Source organism: Cajanus cajan, chromosome 5, assembly GCF_000230855.2.
Source record: "Cajanus cajan strain Asha chromosome 5, NIPB_CcT2T_4, whole genome shotgun sequence".
In the NCBI taxonomy this organism is placed as follows: Eukaryota; Viridiplantae; Streptophyta; class Magnoliopsida; order Fabales; family Fabaceae; genus Cajanus; species Cajanus cajan.
Window position 1 is genome coordinate 7,324,091 of NC_138521.1, and position 15,473 is coordinate 7,339,563.

The 15,473-nt window shown below is 34.4% G+C and overlaps 1 protein-coding gene across 1 annotated transcript; it reads right to left on the reverse strand.

Moving 5' to 3' along the window:
• Window positions 1-1,810: 1,810 nt before the first annotated feature.
• SEC10 (exocyst complex component sec10) lies at window positions 1,811-15,204 on the reverse strand. Its single transcript, XM_020382776.3, has 24 exons — window positions 14,895-15,204; window positions 14,564-14,800; window positions 14,387-14,461; window positions 13,792-13,893; window positions 13,600-13,650; window positions 13,417-13,522; window positions 13,216-13,335; window positions 11,866-11,957; window positions 10,769-10,937; window positions 10,614-10,690; window positions 10,414-10,512; window positions 10,224-10,314; window positions 9,192-9,277; window positions 6,478-6,654; window positions 5,888-5,941; window positions 5,663-5,791; window positions 5,466-5,558; window positions 5,236-5,382; window positions 4,933-5,030; window positions 4,282-4,366; window positions 3,505-3,563; window positions 3,065-3,163; window positions 2,889-2,972; window positions 1,811-2,275 (listed from the first exon to the last, which is right to left on the reverse strand). The coding sequence occupies exons 1-24, from the start codon at window positions 14,988-14,990 to the stop codon at window positions 2,206-2,208; spliced, it is 2,496 nt and encodes an 831-aa protein (XP_020238365.1). The 5' UTR covers window positions 14,991-15,204; the 3' UTR covers window positions 1,811-2,205.
• Between the last annotated feature and the right edge of the window lie 269 nt (window positions 15,205-15,473).

A 15,473-nucleotide genomic window follows, 5' to 3' on the forward strand; every position in this document is an offset into this window, starting at 1 on the left:
TTATTAATTAGAAAAGTTATAGCTATTTTCTTTTAAATAAAAAAAATGTATATATATATATATATATAATGAATTGATTTTTTTTTCTCATTTTAAAAATGAAAAAATTTCGAATGTAAACCATACTATAGATTAAAAAAGTCATGCACGTTTTTTAAAACTTCATTGAAAAAAGATTTAAAGTATTTATGCGGCGTGAAAAATGTGGAGTAGGTAGAGACTAGTAGACTAGTTATGCTTTGTTTCTTTTCATTCCTTGCCAGGAATTCCTGAAAGTGCGTGCTGCCTTTAGCATTATTCATTTTTTTCCATGCATAGAAAAACTGCACGTCATCTGAACCACACCCCATAATAAATCTAAAATGAAATGATTTTTAAAAAGTTATTGAATATCAATCCATCAACAACTACTCTGCACGTCATGCAATTCAAAATGTAGAGCCGTCAAAACGAGGCCAATCTAATTCATATAGGCCGGTTCACTTTGATCCAGTTAAAAAATGGGTCAACTCAACTCGACCTATTTTTGATTTTCTCAAAAATAATTTGGCCCGGCCTGGCCCACCTCGAGTTGGTGGGTTATACGGGCCAGCCCACCAGCTCACCAAAAATTAAAAAAAAATTATCAACAAAATTTAAAATTTTAAATTAATTATGAATTAACATAATAGTCATAAAATTAGCATCACTAATAACCATTAGTCATAACTTATCATACAAAATTAAATACAAATTATGATAAAAGTTTAAAATAAATTTTTTTAATATCCCATCATATAAAATTAACTACAAATCATACTTAAATTTCTATTGCAAAAAAAGAATTGGTGGGCTGATGGGCTACCCGACCCACCACATGTTCGACCTGGTGGGCCGGGTGAAAGTGGGTCAGGTTGAGATATACCTACCTACTATAAAATTACTATTTTTTTAGCTCGACCCAACCCAACCTGTTTTCAAGATAGGCCGAGTTGGTCCACAGGCTACAACTCATTTTGACACCTATATCAAAATGGCAATCCTTCCCCATGCTATATCTAATTATCTATATCAACAAATGCACTGCAACTTTAGTGATTTCTTATGCAACTTCCAACTTATAGCATTGGTTAGCAAGTTTTTCTTCATATCATGTCATGTATTATTTGCACTTATTTTTCTCTTTTTTCTCATTCTCTTACTATGTTTCATTCAGAGTAGAGGTATCCACTAATAATTTTGTAGAAATAAATATATAATAATATAGATTTAACAAATTTTATTTAAAACTCACAACTGAGTCAAGCCAGTTGTTACTTGAGGAGGAATGTTGAAGAATGAGTGTAGATCGTTTAGAAACAAATAGAGAAATATATAAGGACATGCTGAAAAACCAATTATCAATTCTTGGAAATTTCAAGTAGCCAAAATCTAATTAAAAGAGATATACTTTATTTTTAGTTTAGAGACTTAATTAAAAAAAATAGTTTAAGTACCTACTGAAAATTCCAAAATAATTCAAGAACCTAATTAATAATTTAACCTCAATTCTTTTTAAATAGATAAGAAACAATTTGCAACTCAATTTATAAGGAGTTAAAGATTAACGTATTAATAAGTACAAAAATACACATAAGCTTATTCTAAGATAATATTGTTATGTGATACACCTTAAACTTTGTCAAAACTGTTATTTGTTATAATTATTTGTTCAACTCCGAGGTCCATGATTCAACATACAACTAATCGGTTATTTTCCCTCCAGATTTGAGTATTCTTTGGCGCAGAAGATAATTCTAAAAGGATGCTTGATTAACAGATAGCACGCACCTTGAGAATGAAATGTTGCATTCCATAAACAACACAATGAAACTAATTTACACGACTCCTCCAAGTATTCACTATATTTACTCGGTCTAAGCTTGGTCCACTTAGCACCAAAAAAACAACTCCACAAACATAAAATTACAAACATTTTACTCTCAAAAAATAAAATACAAATCTACATGGTCTTCCTCCCTATTCATGCCTTCAAATATTCAGTAAGAAAGAACACTCAATTCTACTTGAACTGAATAGCCTCCTATAATTTTGTATAGAACAAATTGTTAATCACTCTTCTAACATCACCAAATGAATTCAGTTTAAGCGTCAGTGCTCATAGCCAAGAAACAGATGAATGTAGTAGTCATCCCCCGAGATTTTAAGATCACTAGCCCACTTTTGTTAAGACCACAAGGAACTCAGTTTGGACGCAAGTTTAGCAGCCTTGTAGTCATCCCGCAGTTGAATAAATCTGGTGCATAGCAGAGAAAAGAACATTTTCATCACCAATTATGAGCAACGACATTAGACTATTTGTTTATTGGAGTGTGAGTCAACGTCATTAGGCTATTATAAAACAAATGTTTAGTCAAAAACCAGTTAGAGTTAGACCAAGATCATTTTCAACAGTTTTTTCCTAAAGTTTTCCTCCACCCTTTTTTGATTGAACAATCCTCCATGTGATCCTCTAATCTTACTAGAGCCCTTAATGACTAAATTACCTCTACAGTGGTAAGGCAGGTAAGCAAGCTTGAATTTAATGGTTAAGTGTGAAGTGTGGATGGACAATTTAATATCCCGATTGGGGATTATTCTCACCCCTAAAGAACTTTATGAACCGATTAAGATTGTAAAGAAAGCTCACAAGACTCCACACAACAAATAAATAAATCATAAAATAAATAACATACAAAATGGAAACCAGATGAAAATTGAACAACAGGAAAATATCATTTGTTATACACATATACCATTATTAGTCAATTTATAATGATGGCGGGTAGTGATGGTAGTAATGATAACAAAAAATCATAAATTTGAATCAAACATAAATCATTGCATTAACAGGTCCAATGTAATTATACCTTTGTGCATCTTTCCGTATGCTAGGTGTGCCCTCGAACAAAGTAGCAAGACTCTCGGGAGCAACAATAAATACATTGGCCATTCTATAGCAAGTGTTCAGAAATTAGTATGTAAAAAATGGTAGGCAGGGGCAAAAAATTGAGAGAAAAAAAAAATTGCATGACGTTCAACTTACATGCCCAACAATTCAAACTTTTCATCAACAGAAGGAGCATTGAAACTTCGCAGATATTCTCCATATTCAGTAATGTCACGCTTCAGTCGTAATCCCCCACTGCAAAGTGATTCATGATCATACAACAATCAGCAGGATACTATAGAACTAGTTATGACAAATATAAGGTACATATAGAACTGTCAGCATAAAAATTTAAAAAGATGGAGACACAAAAAACACATGCAATAAAAGCTAAAACACACAAATAGATGTGGATAGAGAAAAGAGTTCAACCATTAGAATAGATAAGGTAAGGTAGAATAAAGACCATTGAGGAGGAGGATCAATTTGTGATTAGCATATGAACATTTTTCTCCAAGTCAAAACAGCATGTATTAAACTAATATGTATGGCAACAAGCTAGATAAATCAAGGAATGCATAACTCAGGCCAATTACCTTGGATTAAAAGTATACTTCTGCCAATGGTTTAATAGCACCTTGTGCAAGCGATTCCCCTAAAATGACAAAATTTAATGTTATCAATGATATTAGGACAAACAGCCCAACCAACATATAAGATTTCACCATAGCCATCTCAACCCCTGGTAAAATAATGATGTACAATTAATATAAACAGCTTAATGCAAATAAGACAGGTAATAGAACTAACATGGTAGATTGCTATTATTATTATTATTATTATTTAGCACAAATTAAATCACTAGATACAAGTGAAAAACAAGTTAAAGAACTAACGCAACGTTAGCTTTAATCAAAATGCTTTATTAATTTTTTTTTCTCTTCTCAAAAAAAAAAAAACTTTTTTTCTGAGTCAATTTACATTTTATATTTTCTTGCCATATCTGACATTAAGTCTTGTTCTTGCTTCCCCAGCAAAATATACCTAAAAGTCTTGTGGTTTTCTTTTCTCTAAAAAAAATCAGCTAAGCAATATGGGCAGAGTCCAGATCATGAATGTGAAAGAAAATGTTCAAATGATACTATCCAGGCACAATTTTTTTTATAAAAAAACAGCAACCCAATCCAACCACAATAACATTAGAGTTAATGAACTGAACAGACTCCAACCAAAGATAGATTGTTAGAAAAGATCCAAGAACCTTGTGAAAACATCATCCGCCTATATGATTCGGTACAAGCAGACAGCTATTTGATTCAATAAGACATCAAATTAATATATTCAATTCAATGATAAGCTATAAAATGTCATACCAACTCAGTCAGGAATGCTTGTTTGTTAAGGCCTTCTAGAGCAGTAAAGGCAGACTCCAGAACACGAGAAAGATAAGCAACAACTCTGACAAAGAAAACCAAATATCCTTGTTGGTTAGAAATACAAAGATGGAGAAACAAACTTGAAAAATAAATGTTGATATCACTATAGTGCATTAATCTGAGGATAATATGAAATTAAATCATCCCCAAGTCAACCACATTAAATAAGACTTAAACTTGATCATTTAATTAACATTGAGATCTATGGTATCTATAATCTCTTGACCAGTCTACTCAACCCTCTAAAAGCACAAGCTTAGAGACCAGTGAACCAGTGCTAGAGATATATTTCAATTTTTCCTCCATGATTCTACTTGTATACTTACCATACATTATATTTTTATATATTGTATTGTCATATATTTATACGTATGTAAACAAGCCCAGTTGGACCTTCAGTCCTTGAACTGATACAGTTTTTGAAACCTTGTTAGATAGAAATACACATCAAGAATGAAATTTTAATTTCAAATGTTAAGCAAAGTAAAAACAAACGAGTTCACATACATGCTGGGATATAAATTACAGAAAATATCAATATCATCAGTACTAATACTATTTTCAGTTCAAGTTTCAAGGAACATCCACCTTGTGCAGGCACTGGTTGCCCGGTGGTCAGGAGCCATTCCATCATCAGGTGATCGATAATCTGTAGCCTTTTGTTCAGCTGAAAGCAACCGCTCCACCTTCCAAGGGGTTTAATGTGGAATATTTAATAGTTTAGGAGCTAGGATTCAAACTTGAATAGATAAAGAAAACATACAGGAAACACCCAGAACCAGAAACAGCTCATTTTTTATTACATGGATAAGTATGCAAATAAAGAGTAGCCATTATGTTCAATGTAGTTGAACACTGGCTATCAAACACAATATTATAGGCACAACTAACCTCTGCCATGACAGTTTCAATGCACTGCTGTAATCCTTTATAAGCAGCAGCTTCTGCACTTGACATTGCTTGAGCCATTTCCTCACAAGCAGCAGCATGTGCACCATCCACAGGGAGCAAAAGCCGAGATATAGAATTAGCAAAGTACTGCAGAGAATTATTCATTTCAGCTTTCAGGATTTTATTTATAGCTAAAAATATTAATTAAAAATCAAGGATCCACATTGTACTTGTTGAATAATAGCTACACTGCTTCCAGAACGCTGTACAGCAATCATGAAAGATCTGAAACTACTTTCACCAGCAGCTGCCGCTGCCTCTGCCTGCATACCAACCAAAAAATCTTGAATATGTCTGGTGAAATGTGCTCATATTTGACACCACTATGTACTTTAACATGGGCATGTGAAAAAATTCATGTAATTACAGCAGATGCAGCTGCAGCAGCCACTCTACGGGTAACACTTGTACCCAGCACAAATCTTTCCCTCAAATTAGCTGCTTCAGTCAGGCTGTCTCTAGCCCGTTCAAGCCCATCTGCTATATATTGACTAACCTGTACAAGTGACAGAGAATGACCCCAGAAGAATGAACTCCAATGCACTAAACGTATCAAACATCTGAATGCTGACAAAATGTGAAATTAACTTACTTGGTCTAGAAGGCAAGTAAACACAGCTTTTACATGGGTTGCAAGTGTAGCTGGCTGTAAAAGAACAGTGGTTTCAATTCTTCATACAAAGAATTAAACTATTAAGTTCAAATCAAAATAACAGCATCTTAACTACCTAAACATTGGTAAGTGCCAAACAAAGACACATCAGAAAGATGAACTATTACAAAACCATTTTGATAAACTATAATACAAAAAACAAAAAATAAAAATTACATCCAGTATTAGTATACAAAGGCTGTTTAATTTTTATACTGCTCCAAATAATAATTAACTATTTCCCTATATATTTAGTTTATCAACATGAAATGAATTTAAACATATAAATTGTTCAGTTGTTAAACTAATTTTTTTTTAGACAAAAGGATAGAAGAAAAATCCAAACTTGCGAAAGCACAAGCCTATAAAAAGAAGCCTCATACATTATGCTTCGTTAATCCAATTGAATAAAACTCAGTTGGAAGAAGGTCCTTACTACAGTTACCCAAAGCAACTACTGCACTGAAAGAATACTTTTGAAGAAAAAATACCTTCCCAAATTCCAGTCAGAGAAGCAAGTAAATAATTACCTGAGAAGCAAAGAGATTGCATCTTGAGATTGCTTCTTCATTCCAACGCACAAACTCTGTCACAACAGTAACAGATATTTGCTGTTGAGATGAAACTACTGAAGCTCCTTTTGCACGTCCAATTGACCCTGATGAATCAGAAATCTGTTGCTGATTTTCAGCTCGCAATTCTTCCATCTGCATTTTTTTTTAGCCATATAAAGCATTTTGCAATCAAATCCAATTAGTGTTGTAACATGTGTAAAGTATGATGTGTGTGCATTATTTCTTTTTTGTACAGATTTAATTAGATATTTTCCTTCATTAGGATTGATTGGTCAAGGCTTCCTCATTTGGAGCAATCAGGTTTGATTTTAAGTCCATAATTCTAGAATAGTTTTATGATCAAAGTTGTATAAATAGTGGTACTTGTTGTACTGTCTGAATCATCAGAAAATAATATTCACCTTTTCAGTTTTCCTCATATTCCAAGTTGGTTTAGAGCTCCCAATCTTGAGGGCTCTGCTTCCATTCTCAAATTACAGCCACCTTCATAGAGACATCTAAACCCTAGTCTCTGCCTTCATGGTGGCCAGCTTAGGCAGCCTTCATTGCTTCCATTGCAGCCCTATTTGTCACCTTCAGTTGCACAAGAAGTTCTACCACCAGTGCCCTGCCACTGCTACCACCTACTTTTAGACTGTTGATTGACTTCACCGAATCGACCACTTCCACAAGCCCTCATTGCTGGAAGCCACCAAACACACTGCCACACACTCTTTCTGGAACATTTTTTCAGCTTTTGCAGACCACACACTGCCTTACTGCCATTCATTTGCATCAACACTGCCACCATTGTACTTGTTGGTGCCTCTTCTTGTTGTAAGGTGTTGCCACTTGAAAGGTGTTTCCTTTTCTAAAACCCTAACTGTTATTTTCTTGTTGATGTTGTTATGATGGAGGAAGAGTATCAAGGTAAATCCTCAGTCCAATCCTAGTCAAACAGTCCCCTTGAATGCCAATGACCTTCCATTCTTTATCATGGATCCCATTATCCCATTGAGTATGCCATTTGGCACCCGTTCTCTGGCCACGACCAGCAAGAATCTTAGTTTTTTATCTTTTAATGTTTTTGATACCGTCTCTGAGGATCTCTTTATTATTATTTTGGTGCTATTGATTATATGATACCTTGTTCCTCGTTTTTCTTCCTAATCTACTTTGTTTGGTAATCATCACATTGTTATTGCTAGTGGGTCACATATCCCAATTGTCAAATGTGGTAACGCTCAACTCCAACCCTCTCTTCACTTACAAAACATGCATCATGTTCCCTCTGCAATAATCTTGTTTTGATATACAAACTTACTCAAGATTTGCAATGTGTAATAAGTTGTAACATTCTTTCCTTCCTATTGTGTCTTCTAGGATCTTGCCACAAAGAGGACAATTGGAGTTGCTAAGGAATGGGGAAGGTTATATTATTTGTAATGTGAAACAAGAGGCAATGCCAAACCAAATGTGTCCACTTCATGTCATCAGACAAGTTTTGAGTTTGTAGCTTCCCAAATTTGGCTTCAATACAAGTGTCTAAGGCATCCTCCTTTAAATAATCTTTACTCTCAAGTCATTCTTTCCTCGTTGGTTTATTTCAGAATCCATGGAGTCTTTTCATTGTGAACCTACTTCTAACAGGGCTCCTTTATCTCTCGATGAAAATATGTCCTTGATTTATTGGAGGAGGCAGGTAATTTGGGTTACAAAACCTTTGGAGCTCCTATAAAGAAAAATTACATGTCAGAAATGATGAGAAGAGCCCAAAAGTGGAGACGAGTCATTATCATAGGCTTGTGGGAAAGCTTATTTACCTACCACGTACTAGATCTAACATGGCCTATGCAATTAGTGTAGTGAGCCAATTCATGCATGACTCGTGTGAAAAACAATTGCTGGTAGTGAATAGAATTCTTCAGTATTTGGAAACAAGCTCGAAGAGAGGACTATTATTCAAAAAGGAAGGGAAATATTGGTCAGCGTAATGTATGTTTTGGGGTGGAAACTTGGTTACATGCAGGAGTCAGAAGCGGGGTATGGTTGCAAGGTCTAGGGAAGAAGCAAAACTTCAGTCCATGGCCTAAAGGGTTTGCAACCTATTATGGATGGAAATCCTACTTGAGGACCTCAGAATTAAGTTTGATGTTTCAATGAAGCTTTTCTGCAACATCAAATCCCTCATTAGCATTTCTCATAATCCGGTTCAGCGTGACAAGACAAAACATGTAGAAATAGACCTACACTTCATCAAGGAAAAGTTATACAGTAGCAAAGTATCCCTATAGAGAAAACATATGTTCCTTCTGCAGGTCAGTTGGCAGATGTTCTAACTAAGGGACTATCCACAGATCGATTGCAAGATCTTAATAGCAAGCTATGAACAATAAACATCCATTCACTAGCCTGAGGGAAAGTGTTGTAATGCTTTTCATATGAAGCATGTGCATTATTTGTACAGATTTAATTAGATTTATTTCTTCGTTAGGATTGATTGGTCAAGGTTTCCTTATTTGTAGTAACCAGGTATGATTTGAGGTCCATAATTCTAGCATAGTTTTTATGATCAAAGATGTATAACTATAAATAGTGATCCTTGTTGTACCCTTGGAATCATCATAAAATAATATTTACTTTTCCACATATTCCAAGTGTAAGGGAGGAAAATCAAAACTTCCACAAACCTTCATTTTATATAATTGCGTAAGAGATGCCTGTTCATATTCAGGGTATTCATCCTTGTGACTTGAAAATAGGGACTCTGTTAGACCTGAACAATCAGAGAATTTTCTGTTAAGTTACCTAATAACAATTTTGAATATTCTAAATCCAGCACAAAGCACAAGTAACCATAGGACACATCAACATTTATTTAAAAACTGTTTTTAATCATTAATGGGAATGAAATGAATAATACAAGAATGAAGCATATCAGCCACTATCACATATTTATAAGATGTAAGGTACATAAAATTAAGAAATTCAAAAGTCCCACTTGAAAATTGCCATGAGGCAAGACTATAGAGCACTTAGAATTCCCAGATTGAATATACGATCTATTTGTTTAAACTTTTTTCTCTTAAAAAGCGCTTTTTTAATAAAAAATTAAAAATAAGTACTTTTCTACTTTTTTAACATGTTTGTCTAAACTTCTTTCTTTTAAAATAAGAAGTTTTCTACTTTTTTTTAAGAAGCAACTCTTATTTGCTTCTTAAAGAATTTTTAAAAAAAAAATACTTCTTTGGAAACACTTTTTTTTTTAAGTTTAAACAAACAGACCCATAATCTTTTACATTAAGCCATATAATAATTAAACTTCCAGGTCTACCACCAATAATACACCATGAAACAGAAGTTATTACCAAAGCAAGCAGTTAAGTATGAAAGTACAACTCAAAACCATTTTCAATTTTTGTCCCCACTTAATGACTAAATACCAAGGCTGTTGCAACAATTGACACAAACTGTATTATATTGTAGGCAAATAACCAACTTTAAGAAATAAAAAAAATATATATATATATAACTGTCATCATGTTTCACTACAATACCATTTCTGTGTACTTAAGTATTGCCAAAAAAAACATCTACCAAACAAACAATATGATTCCTTCTGGTACCATTTGCATCTATGATCCAAACCATTGTTCTTTTTAGAGATGAGTTCACCAGTTTGCAACGAAGAAAATCAGGCATATTTAAATTTAATTCTTTACCCTCAACATCCAAGTCACCACATCCCACAGCTTGTAGATCTCTTGCAAGTTCGCGGGTCTTTTCATATGCCACTGCCAGCATTCGAAGATACTGAAACCTCAAATCAAATATAAATCACATTGGCATCAGCCTTCCATCTAAACTGGCACTTTGATGACAATAATGAAGGAATTCAGTTATTGTACTTACTAATAGGAGCCCACCTTCCTCCATGGAAGGTAAATTGACAAGAGATGGTTTTTCTAACAGTTTGTCCAGAAGGGCAGTGATTCGCTGCTCTAAAACTCGCTGCATACAGAATTACAAGAACATTGGTTTTTATGGACACAATAAGTATACAACCTGCTCAAAAAGCTACAATATTCAGTGAAGACCACGTTATCTGGTACCTGAACTAAAATTGACATAACTTCACTTGGTGAAGGGAAAACAGCCGTGATTGTTGCAGCCTCTTTACGTACAGTATCTGAAAAAAATTATTGTCAATCATTGATTCTGTCAAGAAAATTTTCATTTTACTAGCAGAAGAAAGTATATTTCAAACCTGTAATTTCTTTGTACAAGGAAGAAAGTCCTCGTGCAACATTACTAGGACTAGCTTGAGCAGCCTGATCACCAAGAACCAGCTTAGTGTCTGCATTCATTATTTCCACATCAATGAACATTGGACGTGTTGCAACATAATGTTGCATGGCACTTGTACCCCTGTTGAACTGGCATTGCAAAATAGTAATTTAGTTAAATAGATGCACACATTTACCAAAGTTTCAACATTTAATATGTTAGTAGATGCACACAAACTAATGAATTTATTTATTTCCATTATAAGCAAGTAAGCAACATATACTGCAAGCATAAGAAGCAAAGGAGAAACATTTGAAAGCAACCTTTCAAACCACTATATTGTACAATCACAAATTGAAGCTTAGATTCCATTTAAAATGTGTTAAATGTAAAATACAATTCAATCAATATGCAGACCTATTGAAGTTTAAATTCCATTTAGTATTGTCAACTATACCAAACTAGCAAATTACTAAGTACAATGTAGTCTAAGCAATAGGCAGACCAATACACCTTTATGCTCAGATTTAAAACAAGACATTTTACTACTTAATGCTGCAATTAACAAGAATGAATTAGCACAAGCAATGGATAAATGATGCAGATGAATCGGCAACAGAAATACAAAGGAGAAAAAAGAAAATAGCAGTAAAAAACATGAGACATCAGAGAAAGTGACAAACAGTGACAAAAAAAGAAATCCTAAAAGATATTCATAAGAAGTTAAGGAACCAACTTGATGTACTGGTTCTCATACTGGAATTGAATTTGACAAGTGAAACAAGTAGAGATATCCAACTATGGAACTTAAGAATCATAAGCTATGACAATAATGTAGGTAATACAAGGCTTACAAAAACCTATTAATACCAGAGAAACTATATGGAGATTTATGCTTCTTTTAGGAATGATATCAAGTACTACTTCTACCACAACAATTCAGAATTTTTTGTTTGATTTTACTGGTAAAATAATCCAATAAAGGATCTGAAAGGAAGTAGTAATGTGGAAAAGGGACAGAGGAGTGAAGGGGAAAGAGAGAGAGGAATGTAATTATGTACAACAAAACTTTATTACCTGAGACAAAATTTTGGCACATTCTGCCATAGTGGTCAATTCTCTTTTCTGTGATGCTGCATCAAACCGAGAAAGCAATCTATTCTCCAGTTCTGCAGAAATGGTGAAAGAATTATCAAACACTTATTACTAAAGAAACCTAGAAGTCAGAGTTTTAACATTCACGGGCTGCCACTAAATATTTTGGTCTTACCCTTATGTAATGTCAGTTACTCCAAAAGGATCAGTAAGTTCTTATATTCTATAAGGCAAGAGAAAAACAAAAATTCTGAACATGGACCCTGGTAACAGGGAAAGGTAAAATTTAGCTACTATTGAATTGTGTGCCTCAAGGCTAGATTAAGTCATTTGCTACAGATCATCTTATTAGAAGAAAAAAGGGTAGTAAACAAAATTTTCTATGTCATTTAGAGCCTCTTTGGATAAACTCCAAAACCACTTCTGGAATATAAAAGTATGAAGAAAAATTGAAATAACCTTCTCTGGGAACTAAAACTTATTTATAAATAGTTAAAAATAAGATTTTGGAAAAGCTAATAGGAGAGAGCTTCTACAAATAAGCTTGTGGAGAACTTATTTCATTTTTCCTTCATAATTTTCTCTCCTGTAAGTGCTTTTAGAGAAGTTTACCCAATCAGGCCCTTAATATCTCAATATTGTTTACATTTGGCTCACACCATATTGAAGAAAGATAAGGCATGATAAAAGCATATGTCTTTAAAAACTAGACACTTGCATTTTACGATAAAGAATGCACAGCATGGATAAAGACAGAACAAAAAGGCAGGAAGAACTGCCTCAGGAAAACTAAATATGAGGTCCTCATTTTACAGTAAAGTCAGCTTGTATTTGAAATTCTAGATGGCCATTGTCTTTCAGAAGATCAGAATGAAGTGTTGCAAGACCAATAAGCCAAATTAAAGGCCTTATAGAAAAGAACCTATTTAATAAGCACAAAAACCTGTCAAAACCAATGACAAATCAAACCGTGTTTTGACATTCCACCTAGACATAGCTAATCATCTTTTATGTTGACCATTTTATCTGCTCTATAGTAAATATATGTCTTATTTAGCTACATTGGATTTTTGTAATTTTTTAAAGGCTTGGATACTTCACCAATAAATATTGGTAAAGTATCCAAGAGTATCGATATGGGATAAAAAAATTATAATATTTTTAAAGGTTTCGATACTTCACTAATACGTATTGGTGAAGTATCCAAGAATATCAGCATTGGATACGGATCATGAAGCAAATTGAAGTATCAATGTATAACTTTGGTTCTCTTAATTATTATGTTCGACATAAACATATTATATTAATAAGTTAATTTTGTAAAATACTGACCATTGCAGTAGTCCTGTAAATTAGCAACTGCAACTTCTAATCCTCTGCTAGCAGTGGCATTTCCCATAGCTGATGGGACAGGTATTCCATGTCTTCCAATATCTTCTTCAGCAAATGACCCTGAAAATTACCAGACTTAGCATAGCATTGACATAATTTGGCTAAAGAGTTATAAAAATCAAAAGGCATCTTAATTCTTACGTAATTTCTGGGCAATTGAAGCAGCCTCGGCAACACGGCTATCATCCGAAAAAAGAGGTGAAAGCTCCATCAGATCACCAGGGCTGCTATTGAACTCCATTAAGTACTGCAGAAATTAATCAGCCTTAGGTAAATTTCTTAACATGAATGATGGGAAAAACCAAATGAACCAACTGTTATTACTTTTATCAACTCAATTGTTTGACTGGCAGTTTCACGCTGAGCATCTGCACTCTGAAAAAATATAACAGTACTAAAATGAGATTATATTTCAAAGACAAATGAGTAATTGAGCTACCAAATAAAACATAATGCAAAAAAATGTGAAATTGTAATTCATCTACAAAACATGGTTGAAGCATGGAAGAACTCTACCTGAAGATGATCACCTATCTTTGCAGCTGTCTGGCCAACACTAGAAATTCGTGAATCCAACCTCGCAAAGCTATCAAACAATCCATCCACACCTTTCTCTAGCTGAAAAGGAAACAAAAACATGCACAAAAAGTCAACAGATCATTCCCACTCAAAACTTTCCAACAGAACACATTCAAACCTAGTTAGATAGCAGGTTAAAGAAGATCCTCATTCTCCACAAATAAATAAATAAAACTCAAAAAGGAGGAGCTCAAAGCTAACCATTGTAATTTTTAAAAGAAAACAAAAACTTCCCAAACATCCCTACCGTAAGGGTATTATAATTATTCATTGTTGCTCTCCCTATTCCGTAAGGGTTTTCTTCCGGTGTACAATATTCACACTAAAGTTAGAACCTATGACCTCATGCATACCATCCCAACCTTCCACCGGCGGAAGACTCTAGTGGCTCATTTCGTAAGGTTTAGAATAGTAAATGATAACAAATTTTAGTATGACACAAACAAAGTAGGCTACTCAACTCAAGTGGAATTATCTCAAAAAGATACATGTGCTCTTGAGCCAAAAAAAGAAAAGTAAATTCTAGACTAACCTCAGCAAGTGTCTTTCGATGCTTAGAGTCTTGAACGGAGACGTCTTTCTTAAGATTGTAGAGTCTCCCATCAATCTTCGAACCAAAACACAGCAACAATAAAATTAAGACCTCAAACCAAATTAAATTCTCAAAATAAATAAATAAAATCCAAGTCAAGTAAGAGAAAATAAATACCTGTTTACGAAGCTCAAGCAGCTCCTTACAAGAATCCTTGAACAACGACAAGAGCTTCTCGACCTCGGGGAACAACGGACTCACGAGCACCTGCGAGTATTTGGACGCATCGGAGGGCGCTCGCATATGGCCGTTGGGCAGCGCATCGGCGCCGTCCAACTCCGCATCTTCCAATTTGAAGGACGGAAGAAGCTCGCCCACGAGGTTCCCGAACAACGCGTCGAAGGAGAAGTCTCCCTGCCAACAGAGCAAAGCAACACAAGACGGTGTTCCTTAAATCGGAAGCGAAAGTCTCTGAGAGGCGAAGGGCGAAATGAGCGAAGGAACGTACCTTGAAATCGTCGATGTCGAGAATGAGAGGGAAGGAGGGAGCCGGCGACGACGCCGTTTTGGAGGGCTTGGTGGCTCCATCTCTGGGCTCTCTCATCACGGTGCGATTGCGATTGCGATCTTATTCGGTTGTATCGTTATGTTGAAGGTGAAGGAAGTGTGAGTGGTAAACGTTAGGAAGTGAAATGAAAACCCTGGGTGGACACGTTGGAGGGGATGGATCGATGATCCAGCAGCAACAACGAACACCGTGGAAGGAAGCTCCAAGGAATATCGCAACGGCAGAAAATTCTTTAAACAATTTAATTCTGCTATTTTAATGCCACATATTCCTTCTTTATACACTTTTTCTATTTTGTTCAATGTTTATACACTTTTCACAATTCACCACTTTATCTTATTACTTATTTAAATCTTAATATTATTTTGTGTTGATAATACTATTTTACTAGGATAAATATTTAGTCATATAAAAATAAGTATTTTAAATGTATAAAATTAAATACGTTTACCACATTTTGGTTTTTACAAGTAATGCATTCTTAATTTTGATTTTCATATTAAAAAATTATTAAATTGA

Bases quoted from the DNA above. Each gene is read 5' to 3' on its own strand.
- SEC10 (XM_020382776.3), bottom strand. From the start codon at position 14,990: ATGAGAGAGCCCAGAGATGGAGCCACCAAGCCCTCCAAAACGGCGTCG. The intron at 13,894-14,386 runs GTTAGTCTAGAA...TTTCCTTTTCAG, and splicing joins ATCGAAAGACACTTGCTGAG to CTAGAGAAAGGTGTGGATGG. The intron at 6,655-9,191 runs GTTTGTGGAAGT...AAAAAAATGCAG, and splicing joins CGCAATTATATAAAATGAAG to ATGGAAGAATTGCGAGCTGA.